At 41.8% G+C, this 14,950-nt stretch overlaps 1 protein-coding gene across 1 annotated transcript; it reads left to right on the forward strand.

Annotated features, from left to right (window-relative positions):
• The first annotated feature begins 897 nt into the window (after positions 1 to 897).
• On the forward strand, positions 898 to 12,791 carry LOC114815932. Its single transcript, XM_039913976.1, has 4 exons — positions 898 to 921; positions 3,726 to 3,794; positions 3,889 to 4,250; positions 12,619 to 12,791. The coding sequence occupies exons 1-4, from the start codon at positions 898 to 900 to the stop codon at positions 12,776 to 12,778; spliced, it is 615 nt and encodes a 204-aa protein (XP_039769910.1). The 3' UTR covers positions 12,779 to 12,791.
• The last annotated feature ends 2,159 nt before the right edge of the window (positions 12,792 to 14,950 follow it).

A 14,950-nucleotide genomic window follows, 5' to 3' on the forward strand; every position in this document is an offset into this window, starting at 1 on the left:
TAGATCAGTACTTTGCATATAGTAGTCACTTAATAAATACCACAATTAATCACTCAATCAATTGTATTTATTGCATGCTTATTGTGTGCAGTGCCCTTGGGAGAGTTCAATAAAACAGAGTTGGTAGACATGTTTCCTGTCCACAGCAGCTTACAGTTTAGAGGGGGAGACAGACATTAATATAAATACATAAATTATGGATATGTACAAGAGTACTGTGGGGTGTACATAAGTGCTTGCTATGAGATTTATTAAAAACTTTTGCGGTAAACACTATGCTAAGTATTAAAGTCAATAGACATCATCAAGCCAGTAACAGTCCCAGTTACTTTTGGAGTTCCCATTCTAGGATTAGATGAGTAGGTATCTTATCCCCATTTTACACATGAGGGCATTGATGCCCAGACTAGGTAAGTGGTTTACCCAAGGCCATAGAGCAGGCCAGTATAAGAGCAAGAACAAGATAACCCGGGTTTTACTGCTTCCTCATTTTTTCCTCTAGGCTATATTGCTTCTCCTAAAATCCCTCTTGCAGCAGTGGAGTTTATTGCTCTCGGTGAATGAGTGGCTTTTGTTGGGCAAAGTGATGAACCATAGTAATCCCCATTTTAAAGATGAGGTAATTGGAGCTCCCACTCTCAGGGTTGCACCTACCCTTTCCATTCCTAGCTCGGGCAGCCGCTAATGAGTCAAAGGCAATCTGCTTCAAGTCAACTCTCGCCCGTGCTGGGCAGCAGTGGCATGGGAGAGAGTTGAGGGCAGAGACTCGTGTACTGTGCTGAAGGGAGATAGCAAACCACTTCTGTATTTTTACCAAGAAAACTCTATGGATACACTACTGGAACGATTGCAAATGCAAGTGAGCCGTTCTGGGAGAGTTATGTTTATGGTGCCGCTATGGGTCGGACACGACTCGACAGCGTAAGACAGCAACGACAATTGGAGCTCAGAGAAGTTAAGCGACTTGCTCAAGGTTACACAGCAGACAAGTGGAGGAGCTGAGATTAGAACCCAGATCCTTCTGACTCCATCTACTAGGACACGCTGCTTCTCACATACTGCTTCAATTTGTCCCTTTGTTTCATGCCATGGAACCTAATGAAAAGATCATGAGACTGGGAGTCAGAAGACACAAGTTCTAGTGCCACCTCTGCACTGAGGGCTGTGTGACCTTGAATCATTCAATAGTATTTATTGAGCACTTACTATGTGCAGAGCACTGTACTAAGCGCTTGGGATGAACAAGTAGGCAACAGATAGAGACAGTCCCTGCCGTTTGACGGGCTTACAGTCTAATCGGGGGAATCATTCATTCATTCATTCAATAGTATTTATTGAGCGCTATGTGCGGAGCACTGTACGCAGCCCTAGGAATGTACAAATCGGCAACAGATAGAGACAGTCCCTGCCCCGTGATGGGCTTACAGGGGGAGACAGACAGACAAAAACAATAGCAATAAATAGAATTAAGCAATATTTAGAAAGAAGTCAAGTCACTTGACTTCTCTGGACCTCATTTGTACAGTGGGGATAAGAGACCTATATGCTCTCTCTAACTATTAGACTGTGAACCTTGTCTAGAGGCACAGGAACAGTGTCTGATATGACTATCTTTTATCTACCCCATTGCTTAGCAATTCTGGCACATAGTAAGCACTTAATAAAAGCCATCATTATTATTAAAAGTCAGATACCCCTGCTCCATAACTGACTTGCCTTTTATGCTTGGGTAAGTCACTTTTCTTCTCTGTCCTCAGTTTTTCAACTGAATAATAATATCTGCCTGACAAGAGAATGAATGAGATAAAACATATTAAATCCTGTTTCTCAGGAAAGTAGCTGGAAAGAATAAAAAATGGACTTGAAGTTCCCCAAGTCAGAACATACTCCTTTGTGCAGGGCCCATTTGAAGCTCTGAGAAGCACAGGGAAACCTGAGGGAGTTGGGGTGGGGGGGAATGAGGGAATGGTCTTTTAGATCACAAATCCCCCTGCTCCCCTCCCAGATTATGGATGCTGCTACCTTAAAATAACCGGATGTCCCATTTAGGAGATTCTGCCCTGACACCTTAAGGCCCATGGCAAGGTGCATTAAGGATTGTAGTTTCAGCTGGTATGGTAAGGAAGCAGTGTGGCTTAGTGGATAGAGCACGGGCCGGGAGCCACAGGACCTGGGTTCTAATCCCAATTTTGCCACTTGCCTGCTGAGTGACCTTGGGCAAGTCATGTAACATCTCTATGCCTCAGTTTCCTTAATTGCAAAATCAGGATTCAATAGATGCTCTCCTTCCTACTTAGACTGCAAGCTCCATGTGACACAGGGAAAGAATCTGACCTGATAAAGTTGTTTCTACCCCAGGGTTTAGAAGACTACTAAGCACTTAACACATAAAATAAACACACACACATACAAACTCCTCTTCACTCTGGCAGAAAAGGGCCAGTTCTGGTATCTGATATTGTTGTATTGTATTCATTCATTCAGTCATATTTATTGAGCACTTTCTGTGTGCAAAGCACTGTACTAATTGCTTGAGAGGGTTCAGTATAATAATAAGTAGACACATTCCCTGCTCACCACATAGCTTACGGTTTAGAGGCGGGGGACAGGCATTAATATAAAGAAATTACAGATATGTATGTAAGTAGATCAGACTCTCTCAAGCACTTAGTGCAATACTCCACACATAGTGATAATAACAATAATAATTGTGGTGTTTGTAAAGTGTTATGTGCCAAGCACTGTACTAAGTGCTGGGGGAGGATATAAGCAAATCAGGTGGGACACAGTCCCTGTCCCACATGGGACTCCCAGTCTCAATCCCCATTTCACAGATTCATTCAACCATATTTTGTGAGGACGTACTGTGTGCATAGCACTGTACTAAGTACTTGGAAAGTACAGTTCAGCAACAAAGAGAGACAATCCCTCCCCACAATGAGCTCACTTAACACTGAAAGTTAGCTCATCTACCTCATTTCATAAGTGAAATGACTTGCCCAAGATCATACAACAGACAAGTGGCAGGGGCAGGAGAAGCAGCGTGGCTCAGCAGAAAGAGCCCGGGCTTGGGAGTCAGAGGTCATGAGTTCGAATCCCCACTCTGCCCCTTGTCAGCTGTGTGACTGTGGGCAAGTCACTTCACCTCTCTGTGCCTCAGTTCCCTCATCTTTAAAATGGGGATGAAGACTGTGAGCCTCACATAGGACAACTTCATTCCCCTGTTTCTACCCCAGCACTTAGAACAGTGCTCTGCACATAGTAAGCACTTAACAAATACCAACATTATTATTGAGAAGCAGCGTGGCTCAGTGGAAAGAGCCTGGGCTTGGGAGTCAGAGATCATGGGTGTGAATCCCGGCTTTGCCACTTGTCAGCTGTGTGACTATGGGCAAGTCACTTCACTTCTCTGTGCCTCAGTTACCTCATCTGTAAAATGGGAATTAACTGTGAGCCTCACGTGGGACAATCTGATTACCCTGTATCTACCCCAGCGTTTAGAACAGTGCTCTGCACATAGTTAGCGCTTAACAAATACCAACATTATTATTATTATTATTATTAATAAGAAGAGATGGCCACAGAGATTTGAGGCAGGAATGCAAATAAGAAACCTATTTATCGTGAGCCCATGTCTGCAGGCCTCCCTCTAGCCATGATTCCCATGCCCCTCTTCCTCCCTGTCAAGATCAACTCTCTTTCTAACTCTTCTGCTCATCCTTGAGGCTTATAGTAGCCTGGATGTTGGTGTCTGTGCTGGAATTTCTGCGAACCTATCAGTAGCCTCACTGCAGGTGAGTAGAGATAGTAGACCCAGGTGGACAAGTGAACAGCTGTAGGCCATCAGTGTGAGACAAGATGGCCACTTCCCTTATAAGCCGAGGTTAGAAGAGGAAAAAAAAAAAAGGGAGCCTTCAGGAGGTTGAGCTCTGGTTACAACAGTTTTTTAGAATAAAGGAGACATATCAAAGCAAGTTTTTTTCTATTTCAGAAAAAGCTGGCTGGAGAAGACTTTTGATTTGTTTCAACCCCAGTGAATACTACCTTTTGTTTTTAGGACTGAGGCTACTCTTAGGTTTCCTTGACAAACCTGAGGTCAAAGTTGGAGTGGAAGTGTTTCTTCAAGAGTCTGATCCATTGTGTAATGGAGATTATAGAAGTGATTGGACCCAGGCTGTTCGGTGGGAGATGGTCCAGCGAAGAAGCTCCTTGAAAGCTTGTCTTGTCTTTTGGAATCTTTCCTTCTATAGGTAAGTCTTCCTCCTATTATACTTGATTTATGTAAAATCTTCTAATTAAGATTTGCATAAGTGTCCCTAGCCCGCTGAGATCAGAGATGTTTCCCAGAGACTGGTAAGGGGCAGTCTGGTTTACGTTTGATTTTATGTGAGTGGGAGGAAGCTGTAGAAGAGATCCCTAAACAAGTGCCTTGTAAACAAATGCTTTAGGAGATACAGGCTGTTTCACCTGAAGCCCCCAATTCAAGATTATGGTCCTCCTGATAAACACATCATCACAGAGAAGCCTCTTTCTCAGCATCTTGAACAACAGTTTCTGGACCTTATTTAAGGGTGGGGAAGAAGGGCCACTTTTATTTATTTTTTGGCATGCTGAGGGGGAAACCAAAAAAAACTTACTCCAACAAACACTTTTTTCCTTCAATCTCTGTTAAATTTCACTTAATAATTTGCTAGTTATGGTAGAATGCCCAATTCTGATACTTGTCAAATTAACTGTAATGTAAAGCAAAATAATTAGTATTTACTATGAAAAGCCAAAAGAAATCTTTATTCGGGTAATGAAAATGAAATCGAAGTATGAAGTACAGTTTATCTCCTGAGATGCAATTATAGTCTCTAAGCTCTTGTAGCACCTGAACCTTTAATATGAAATCCAATTCAGCATCTGATAGTGATGTGGCAGGGACCATACATCATAAGTGACAAGCAGGATTGTACATTTCCTTCGTGCAGTATACTGAACATGTCCTGTTTTCATTTCATTCTCTGTGATAAAAAAGAATCAACAGCAAAAGCCCTCATTTCATAAGGAATTTTCTCCTGACGATTGAATTTTGGATTAAAATATGCTTTGAGAATTGAAGATTAAGCAAGACTTTATTTTCTATTAAATTCCTGCCTAGTAACACAGAACAGGCCTTATTCTCTTTCTAGAGAGATGATCCTCTTTTTAAAAGCCCACGTCTCTGCTTCTTACTACATTTCCCTGAGGTTAAAGACCTACCTGACAGCTTTGCCACATTATGAGATTGGGGATAGGATAAATAGCACCCAAAAACCAGAAAATGCAATGAATCCCATTTCTTTCCCAAAGTCTTAAGCCAAACAACTAAATAGTGATGGAGTCTCTCATCAGGAATGAAGGAAGAGAGACTTCAGAGCCAAACCTGCCCAGAGGAATTGATTGAAGCGTTTTAGCACCACACACTTTCTTCTCACCCCTGCTAGTTGTTCTGGGACCCAGAGGGCAACAAGCAAGTAAATAGGAAGGGGTGCCGCACATCAGAGTCCCTGGGTGTTCTTTGGCCACGTTAGCCTACTATAAGCACCAACAGGACTAGATTCTCAGAACAGTTCCCTTTACTTCCCGGGGCCAACAGCAGGCTACGCTAAACAAAGTAAATAAGGAGTAACGGGCAAGAGAAAGAGTGAATCTTTGGTTATGAAGGGGCTGGGTTGAATGACTTCCTGTGGCTGTTAAGATCTGGGACCAAATGAGGAAGGTAAGAAAAATGTGGGTTCAACAACTGGGAAGAGAAATTTAAACATGGAATTTCTCTTTCAGGTAGGGTTAATTAAAATACAAAAATATATGCATTGAAGGAAACTTTCATGGCCTCTTAAAGGACTGGGTGATTATATTTGATCAGGTTATCCTAACTGTAAGAAAACCAGCTCCAAGTACATCCTTGCTCAAAAAATGATCAAATTTGGGGCGTGCCAAACTTTTTTTCCAAATTTATGGCTTTCTCTTTCACATTCCCTGGAGTGATGAGAACTTGAAGTGATGGCCCAAATTTGTCCTGGGCTTGTCCAGATGGTTTCCAAACTTTAAACCAGCCCTGACTTCAGAACTCGAAGAGAAGGGGTTGGGCAGGAAGTAGGAGGGGTGCAGGGTAAGGCCTTGGGGTGGTTAGCATATCATTTCATCTGGAGAGTCAATGGTATTTATTGAGCACTTTCTTATTAGGTACTGAACTAAACACTTGAGAGAGTACAGTTAAATTGTATTTTTCCTGTCTACAACAGACTTACAGTTCAGAGGGAGAGACAGACATTAAAAAATTACAGATATGCACATAAAAGCTATGGGGCTCAGGGAGTGATGAAGAAAAGGAGCAAATCAGGGTGACAGATGGGAGTGGGAGAAAAGGAAATGGGAGGGGTTCAGTCAAGGAAGGCCTCTTGGAGATGTGCCTTTGTATTGTACCTTCGAAGCGCTTAGTACAGTGCTCTGCACACAGTAAGCAATTGATAAATATGATTGAATGAATAAGGTTTTCAAGTGGGGGTGAGTGCAATTGTCTGTTGGATATGAAGAGGGAGAGCATTCCAGGCCTGAGGCAGGAAATGGGAAGAGGTTGTCGGCAAGACAGATGAGTTCAAGGCCCAGTGAGTAGGTTGGCATTAGAGGAGCGAACTGTGTGGGCTGGATTGTAGTAAGAGAGCAGTGAGGTGAGGTAGGAGGGGACAAGTTGATTGAGTGCTTTAAAGTCGATGGTAAGGAGTTTCTATTTGTTGCCAAGTTTCACCTTGCTCTCTGTCTCCAGATTTGAGTAGAGGCAGAGATGAGCTAGTAGTCCCTAAATTAAGAGGTGACCCTTTCCCCTCAGGGGTGAGTGGCATCATTGGCTTTAAGGCGTTCAATCAGATCTACCCCTCCATCTGACATCGCTTATCTTCAGTATGACTCAAACTTTGCATTTTGCTCCTCCAATGCCAACTTACTTCACCAGCGTGGCTCAGTGGAAAGAGCACGGGCTTTGGAGTCAGAGGTCATGGGTTCGAATCCCAGCTTGGCCACTTGTCAGCTGTGTGACTGTGGGCAAGTCACTTCACTTCTCTGGGCCTCAGTAACCTCATCTGTAAAATGGGGATTAAGACTGTGAGCCCCACGTGGGACAACCCGATTCCCCAGTGTCTACCCCAGCGCTTAGAACAGTGCTCTGCACATAGTAAGTGCTTAACAAATACCAACATTATTATTGATCTCACTCACTGTTCACATCCTCCATTCTGGAACTCCTTCCTTCATAGTTTACAGGCCATCATCCTCCAAGGGACAATCACTGACTTGTATCTCATTTCCCCACTTTATTTGCCCTCCCTTTTTCATTGCCTATACCCTAAGGTCTGTATCTCTTAATCACTTAGGTATTTGCCTATATAACCAAATACTCTTCAACTTCCCCTATCTGTAACTTTTATTTTAATGTTGGTCTCCCTTACTAGACTATAAGCTGCCACTAGAATTGGGTTTTAGGTGAACTAGTCATCTAACTCTTGAATTCTCCCAAGTACTCAGTACACTTCTCTGCACAAAATAATAATTCAGTGTCATTAATTGATTGGAGTTGACATCTTTGGATACCAAGGACAGCTGTGTGTATAATTTCTGCCAACATGAAGTAAAAGAATGATCAATGTATTTTTTCCACTGGCTGTTAACACAGAGAGGCAATCCAAGCTAGTAAAACCCTTTTTGGGACTGGTCAATTTATATTTTGGACTTTATTGAAAGGAAGCTTTTGTGGGTCCTTTCAAATGATACTTTGGCAGACAGAACCAGGTTTCAGTGAGAGGGTTTTTTTTTTTCCTATGTTCCTTTTCAGTATTCAAAGGCAGTATGTCCCACCTCATCTTTGTAGGCTTGCTCTGAGCTCTGCGACTGAAATTACCGCTGAGATTGATTCTCCTAATACCTTTGCCCAGGTTACCAGGGAACTGAAATCTGCAACAGCAACAAATTGCAAAAAGAATTACAATTCAGTTTTGTATTGTGGTCTCCCTCATGCAGGAAAGACTCTTTAACATCTTCACCTGCTGTTCCTGAAACATTTAAAAAGTAAATTCTGGCTGTTAGCTGCAAGCATTATTGAACCTGATAAATGCTATCTGCTCCCATACTGTATATCTGGAATTGGGAATACAATATCATCTTCCTCATTTACAAGTGAGGGAACAGGGAAAATCCAATTTCCTCCCCACAGAGACATTTTGTCCTCCTCCTTCATGGGTGGGGTGTGAAAAAAAGCATAGCTGTCACCTGAATCCCCAAACAGCCTCTGAATGATGAGTTGACATGGCAAACCTTAAGCAGGAAAGAAAGATTTTTAAAAGGCCACTGAAGCAAAACCTCAGACGATGGGACATAACTCTGGTCGTTCAGGAGGCAGAAGCTAAAGCAGCCAGATATAAGGTAATTAGAAATAGGGCAACCGGCTTAGAGAAGAGGCTTCCAGGAAAACTGGGTCTGAGAGGCAAAAGGGCAAATGGCACCAGGTACACAGGAAGCTAATGCTACACCTTATATTTAGGGCAATAGATGAGATTAGGGAGTCACACGTCTAATGTGGATCTTCAACCTATCAATTATTAAGCTCTTACTGTGTGCCGAGCACTGTTATGTGCTTGGGAGAGTACAGTATAACAGAATTGGTGGACTTATTCCCTGCCCTTCATACCATCAGTATCACTTTTGCATTGTCCAGAGAGAAATATGTATTTTGAGTGTAAAAGAATAGCTAGAATCAGGTTATAGTAATTTTGAAAAGGGTTTTGGTGTACGGCATTAGAATAAAGGATTTAATTGGGAAAACTGCAGAACTCTAGAAGTATCTATGGGTATACAGCTTGCTTTCTAATCTGTTTTCAGGACTCTTTAGTCAATCTGAATAATTATACCCTCCTACCAAAACTCCTAAATTGCTTTAATTTTTTTTTCTGTTGAATTTGAAAAGCAAAATGCATCTCACCCTCTCTTGGGTGGATAATATTTTGAGTAAAATGATTTTTGCATTTTTCCGTAGCCTAATGTAAGTCTAAAACTGCACCACAGGAAAATTTCAGAGTGTAGATAGTCACTTAAATGACTGTAATTTAATTCCTCCATCTACAACTGTTAGACAGGAAAGGTATATATTTTTACTGATGTTTATATAGAGAGAGGCTTAGCCAACCCAAAGGATATGTGGTAGATGGGATCTTTGGGGAAAAATGCCAGTTTATGGTATTTCACTGTCAGAAGCTCCTCACAAAGGATTAATTTCTCCTATAATTTAGTTTAAAAGGTTTTTCTTGAGTTGTGCTGAACTCTCTCAAGTGCTTAGTTCAGTGCTTTGCCCAGAGTCAGCACTCAAATACCACTTATTTGTGTTTATGTCCAAAGGCCTGTCAAAATTTGGCATGAACCAAGGTTTTAACACAAGGAAAAAGTATAACAAATTTCACCCTAGATTAAATTTTATCAGAGATGGGAAAAGGGGTTTTGGGGGGCTTGCTGGGTTTCTGCTAAGTCAGGGACAATTTTTCAGTGACTTGCTGTTTGAAACTGGGCTGCAAATTCCCCTACTTTTGTACTATTTTTATTTGGAACTAAATCAATTCACACATCAAGAATCAATCAGTGATATTTATTGACCTCTTACTGTGTGCAGAGTACTATACTAAGCACTTGGGAGAGTATAATATATGAGAGTTCATAGACACTTTCCCTGACCACAATGAGCTTACTGTCGAGAGGCTTTGTCATCATGGGCTGTTAATGGAGTTTGTCATTCTGCTTCCAGTGTTCCTGGTTGTCAAATCAATAAAATATCACTTATTGAGCATTTAACTCTGTGCAGAACTCTCTAGTAAGGTCTGAGATCAATAGTCTGTAGACATGATCCTTGCTTTTAAGGGGCTTAGGACCTAGATCAGTAGGGGCTAGATTATGAGGTAGTAAAATAATGCAGTTTGGGATGGTGTGTTTAAACTGATGGTAAAATAAATTGCAAGTGCTTTCTTTTGTTGACTTGATATTTTAATTCTGTAATATGCTGTAAATTTCATCTATCCACCCCAACTCCTATAGGATTCATTTCCTTTATTTTGTTAAGCCTGAGAAACATAACTAACTCTGCTCTTTCTCTCTTTTCTTTCTTCTCTCACCCCCACCCCCAACTGCAAATTCAGTGGGCACCATCCCTTGTCAGTTTTCCCCTATTCTATGCAATAAGCTGACCATTTAATTGGTCGCTACTGTTTCCACCATGGGAGGATTAGGAGACAGTCATTCTAGTCTTGGAGTGTGAATCTCTAACCCGATTTGCTTGTATCCACACAAGCAGGCTCATGAGTTCGAATCCCAGCTCTGCCACTTGTCGGCTGTGTGACTGTGGGCAAGTCACTTAACTTCTCTGTGCCTCAGTTCCCTCATCTGTAAAATGGGGATGAAGACTGTGAGCCCCGTGGGACAACCTGATTCCCCTATGTCTACCCCAGCGCTTAGAACAGTGCTCGGCACATAGTAAGCGCTTAACAAATACCAACATTATTATTATTATTATTACTGTACCTGGCACATAAGCATTTAACAAATATATATGTTCAGTGCATTGTGGTTTTTATTCTAAAAGTTTAAAGAAGGAAAAGAATAGCCTCAGCTGAGACAAAATTGAAAATCTGAAGTAGATTAACCTGTAACTTTTTGCATTTCATCCCACCATGGATGTATTTTAGTATTTGAGTTTTAGGCCTTTAAAAAAGTGTATTTTTACAAAAAGTGTAAACATTCCCTTGATATTAGTTATGGCAGTGGCATCTTCCCATTTAGCAGATGAGGTGAAACAATGAGACCTCAAACATCCTGATGATGAAAGTTCTTTTCCACTCACCATATAATCCACTAATTGAATTTTCAGCATCAGTATTAATTGATGGTGTTAGTATGAGTGTCTACTATATGCAGAGCACTGTGGTAGGGGCTTGGAAATATAGAAAACTTTAATCTCCTTGAGAGTAAGGATCATGTCTAAGCAGTGTTCTACACATAGTAAGTGGTTAAGTACCACTGATTTGCTCTATTGTACTTTCTCTTGCAATTAATTCATTTTTCTGCACCCAATAAGTTCTCATTAGTTGATTGAGAACATGAGTAGAAGACGTGATCCCTGCCTTTGAGGGGCTTACAATCAAATGGTAATGTTGTCACAGGAAATTAATATTTCAATTCAATTTATGTATATATTGTGTCCCCTAAAGTATTTAGGTAAGCATCCATAATTTATATTAATGTTGCCCCGTCTTGACTGTAAGCTCATTGTGGGCAGGGAATATGTCCACCAGCTCTTATATTGTACTCTCCCAAGTGCTCAGTACAGTGCTCTGCACACAGTAAGCAAAATGATTGATTTGTATGTCCTTAGAATACAATGTTATGAGCTGTGTGCCTTGATATCAATTAACTGTGGGGGAGGAAGTAACAGGAGAAATTATCACCTAAGAATTTAGATTGTGGTGGCAGAGCCATTAGCATCACCCTCACCAGGTTTTGTTTTATTATTTTTGTGGAGGTGGGTCAGCTGTAGATAGCTCTCTCTGTATTTGAAACAAGATTTGAGGGGAGCAGTAAGGAATGTACTTTTCATGATGGGGGCTTTGTCTCCATCTGCCCTGCTAATGGCAGATTGTTCTCCTCTGTAAAATGGGGATTAAATATCTGTTCTTCCTTCCCTTTAGGCCATGAGCCCTCTGTGGAATTGTTTCTGATCTGATTGTATTCATTCAGTCATATGTATTGAGCACTTACTGTGTACAGAACACTGTTCTGTGCTTGGGAGAATACACTAAAAGAATAAAGACATATTCCCTGCCCACTGTGAACATATCTATCACAACCCTTAACACAGGGTAAGTGCTTACATATCACAACTATTTTTATTGTTAGTGTGGATCTATGTTTTGTTTCTGGAGCCTTTGGGGCACATTGGGAGCAAGTTGAGGCTCCCCTCACCCCTGCCAAACACCCAGGAATGGGCCAGGGAGTTTCTGCTGCCAACACTGACATCACTCAAAGTCATACTTCGGGTTCATCCTCTCACTCCAGTTTGACAGTGTATCCCTGTTGAATTTCTTTTCTGCCCTAACAATCTTCCTTAATGTCAAGTCTCCAAGTCTGCCTCTCTCTTTGAAGGGAGAGATTTTCATCAGGTCGTCATCTTGCCTGTTTAAGAAGATGAGGTTTACTTGACCCATTTCCATTCACCATGGCAGTAGAGTGCTATTCTGAAAGAATTGGATTTAGCTGGTTTCTTGACTACTTTAAAATTGTTGTTATTCTTGATAACTTAGCATTTAGCAACAGTTCCTAAAGTAAAGAAGGGAGGGAGTAGTATGATGGCCAACTGAATTGACTTTCTTTTTTTTTCCTGATCATACTGGGGAAAAGTTGTTTGGCAGAAAAAGTTTGCCCTGTGTGGAGTTTTTATTATTTTTAATGACACACTTTCTCCAGGACATTTAGTTTCTGCCCTGGTATTTATCCAGGTAAAGGGGCAACTTGTTCACAAGAGGCCAGCTATTCTATGATGTTGACACTATCTCTATTTCTGAACAGGAATGCAGCCCACAGAATGAAAGAAACTGGAAAGAAAACCCTTGTCAACCTGTCTCTACAAACCATCTTCAGTAACCCTATTCTTCCACATGGCTATTTGGTAGGCCTGAGGTCCTACCCCTCAGGGAAATTTTGGCTGAACTTTATTGTAACCCTATAAAATTGGAAGAAAACGTTTGCATAGCATTTCCAGTGCTTAGGGAGTAGAAAGGATGTAGAGCATGGTGACCAAGGGAGTGAATAAGAATTGAATTAAGTACTTATTATGTGCCAAGTACTGTTCTAAGCCCTGGGGTAAATACAAGGTAATCAGGTTGGAGACAGCCTCTGTCCCCACATGGGGCTCACAGTCTTAATCCCCATTTTACAGATGAAGTAACTGAGATGTAGAGAAGTCAAGTCACACAGCAGACAAGTGGTAGAGGCAAGATTAGAACCCACATCCTTCTGTCTCCCAACCAAATGCTCTATCCATTACATAGTGAGAAGTTCTTACTATATACCAAGGTTATCTGCTTGGCCACAGAGTGTGTCTCATATGGGGATCTCAGTCTAAGTAGAAGGGAGAGCAGGTATATAATACATTCTTTACAGATGAGGAAACTGAGGCCCAGATAAATTCATTTGTTCAAGTTCATGCCGCAGGCAAGTGGCTGAACTTGGATTAGAACCTAGGCTCTCTGACAAAATTTACACACAAAGTAACCTTCTGTCCTCAGTATTAACATTTACACTTGCACAAAGCTGCTTAAAAACACAATTCCAAAATAGACCCAAGAATCCTGGAAGTGTTGCCAACTGCCAGGAAGGGGAGTTTCTCCCAGTCTCTTCCTGGGCAAAAATTGCAGGAAGCGACTCTCTGGTGCATTAGTGATTAAAACCAAAGAGACAAATTTCAACCGACAAAAACACTCCAAGCCTTCATTTAAATTCTGAAAGAGAGCAACCTCATTCTGCTCTTATGTCAATCAAGGCTCACCCCTACAATTATTTTACTTCATTATAGGGCCTGGTTATCACTTTATTAATGAGCCCATTAATGTCGGGTTGCTCTTCTCTGGACCCTCTCCATTTTCTCCATTTTTCTCTTTAAAATGGTGTCCCAATCTGAGCACAACTCTCTAAGGGAACTGCTGACCAATGAGTAAACAGGGCCCAGGAAATAACACTTCTGTTATACTCTGAGCTCATCCCGTCCCTTAAGATAAACGAGAGAGAGCACCATATCATACTTGCAGTGCAGAGAACAATACATCAAAGCATTTTGATACTGTTTTGAGCACTGTATCCTTTTTTCAATCTTTCCATAAATGTTATCCGAGGAAATATTGGAAAGCATATTCCAATATTATGAAGCCCTGCCTTCCATTCTGATCCTTCTCGGCATCAGAGATGCTGCTGATGTCGCCGGCTTCACAAGGGGATGAAGGAATAAAACGTTAGTTGGAGTGCATAGGCTTCCCACACACACTTTTTTTTTTTTTTTTGGAGTAAGGCCATTAATCTCCATGAAGTCTCAAAAACGTTATCCCCTTGAAAGAGATAAAACAATCCCACAAACATATTCTGGGGGGAAAGCAGAATTTCAATTCCTCGAAATGATTTCTGCCTTCCCTGCTAGATACTGTCAAAGCAGGGATGGTATTTTTGGTTGGGGGGGGGCAGAATTTTGCAGTTGGAAAATCTGGTCTGGGGATTGGAGTCCACCCAGGTCAGCCCTTGGCACCAAGAGAACGTCGGTAGGGATTGCTCTGCCTCAGTGGAATCAGTGTTTCTGCAGCCAGTCCTGCTCTGGTCCAGTACCTGAGCCCTGCAGGTCGATTGACAGTTGGAGCATTTCAGGATTCTCCACCTACTCTCTTCGGCCTCCAGCCCCTAAAGGGCCTTTAGTTCAGCTTTCGGCTCCCCATACCAATATCCAGTATTTTTATTTCAAACTCCCAGCATCCCCTCCCCACCACAACCCAGCTGGGTTCCTGCTGCCGACATTACAGGGCTTAGAAGCAGCTCCCGTATTTGGGGCTGGGGTGCTCCGGGAGAGGAAAGCAATGACTCAGGAGTGATCAGCAGTGCCTTCAGTGGAGGCACTCTAGGTTTTGAGTATTTAGGTAAAATGTTCCATATGGTATGGTTACACTGCATATCCTGCCTCTCACACGTAATGTAGTGCATGCCGGTTACCTATGGGTCAGCAAAGCGGCAAGTATTCCAGAAAAAGTGGCCATCCTCACCAAGTCTTTTGCTCCCCTTTTGGGTACTCTTGCAACTGCTTGATTTTTATCCAACAAAAGCACACAGCACTCAGTCAATCTTATTTGAGAGCTTACTGTGG

Source organism: Ornithorhynchus anatinus, chromosome 13 (assembly GCF_004115215.2).
Source record: "Ornithorhynchus anatinus isolate Pmale09 chromosome 13, mOrnAna1.pri.v4, whole genome shotgun sequence".
Lineage (NCBI taxonomy): Eukaryota > Metazoa > Chordata > Mammalia > Monotremata > Ornithorhynchidae > Ornithorhynchus > Ornithorhynchus anatinus.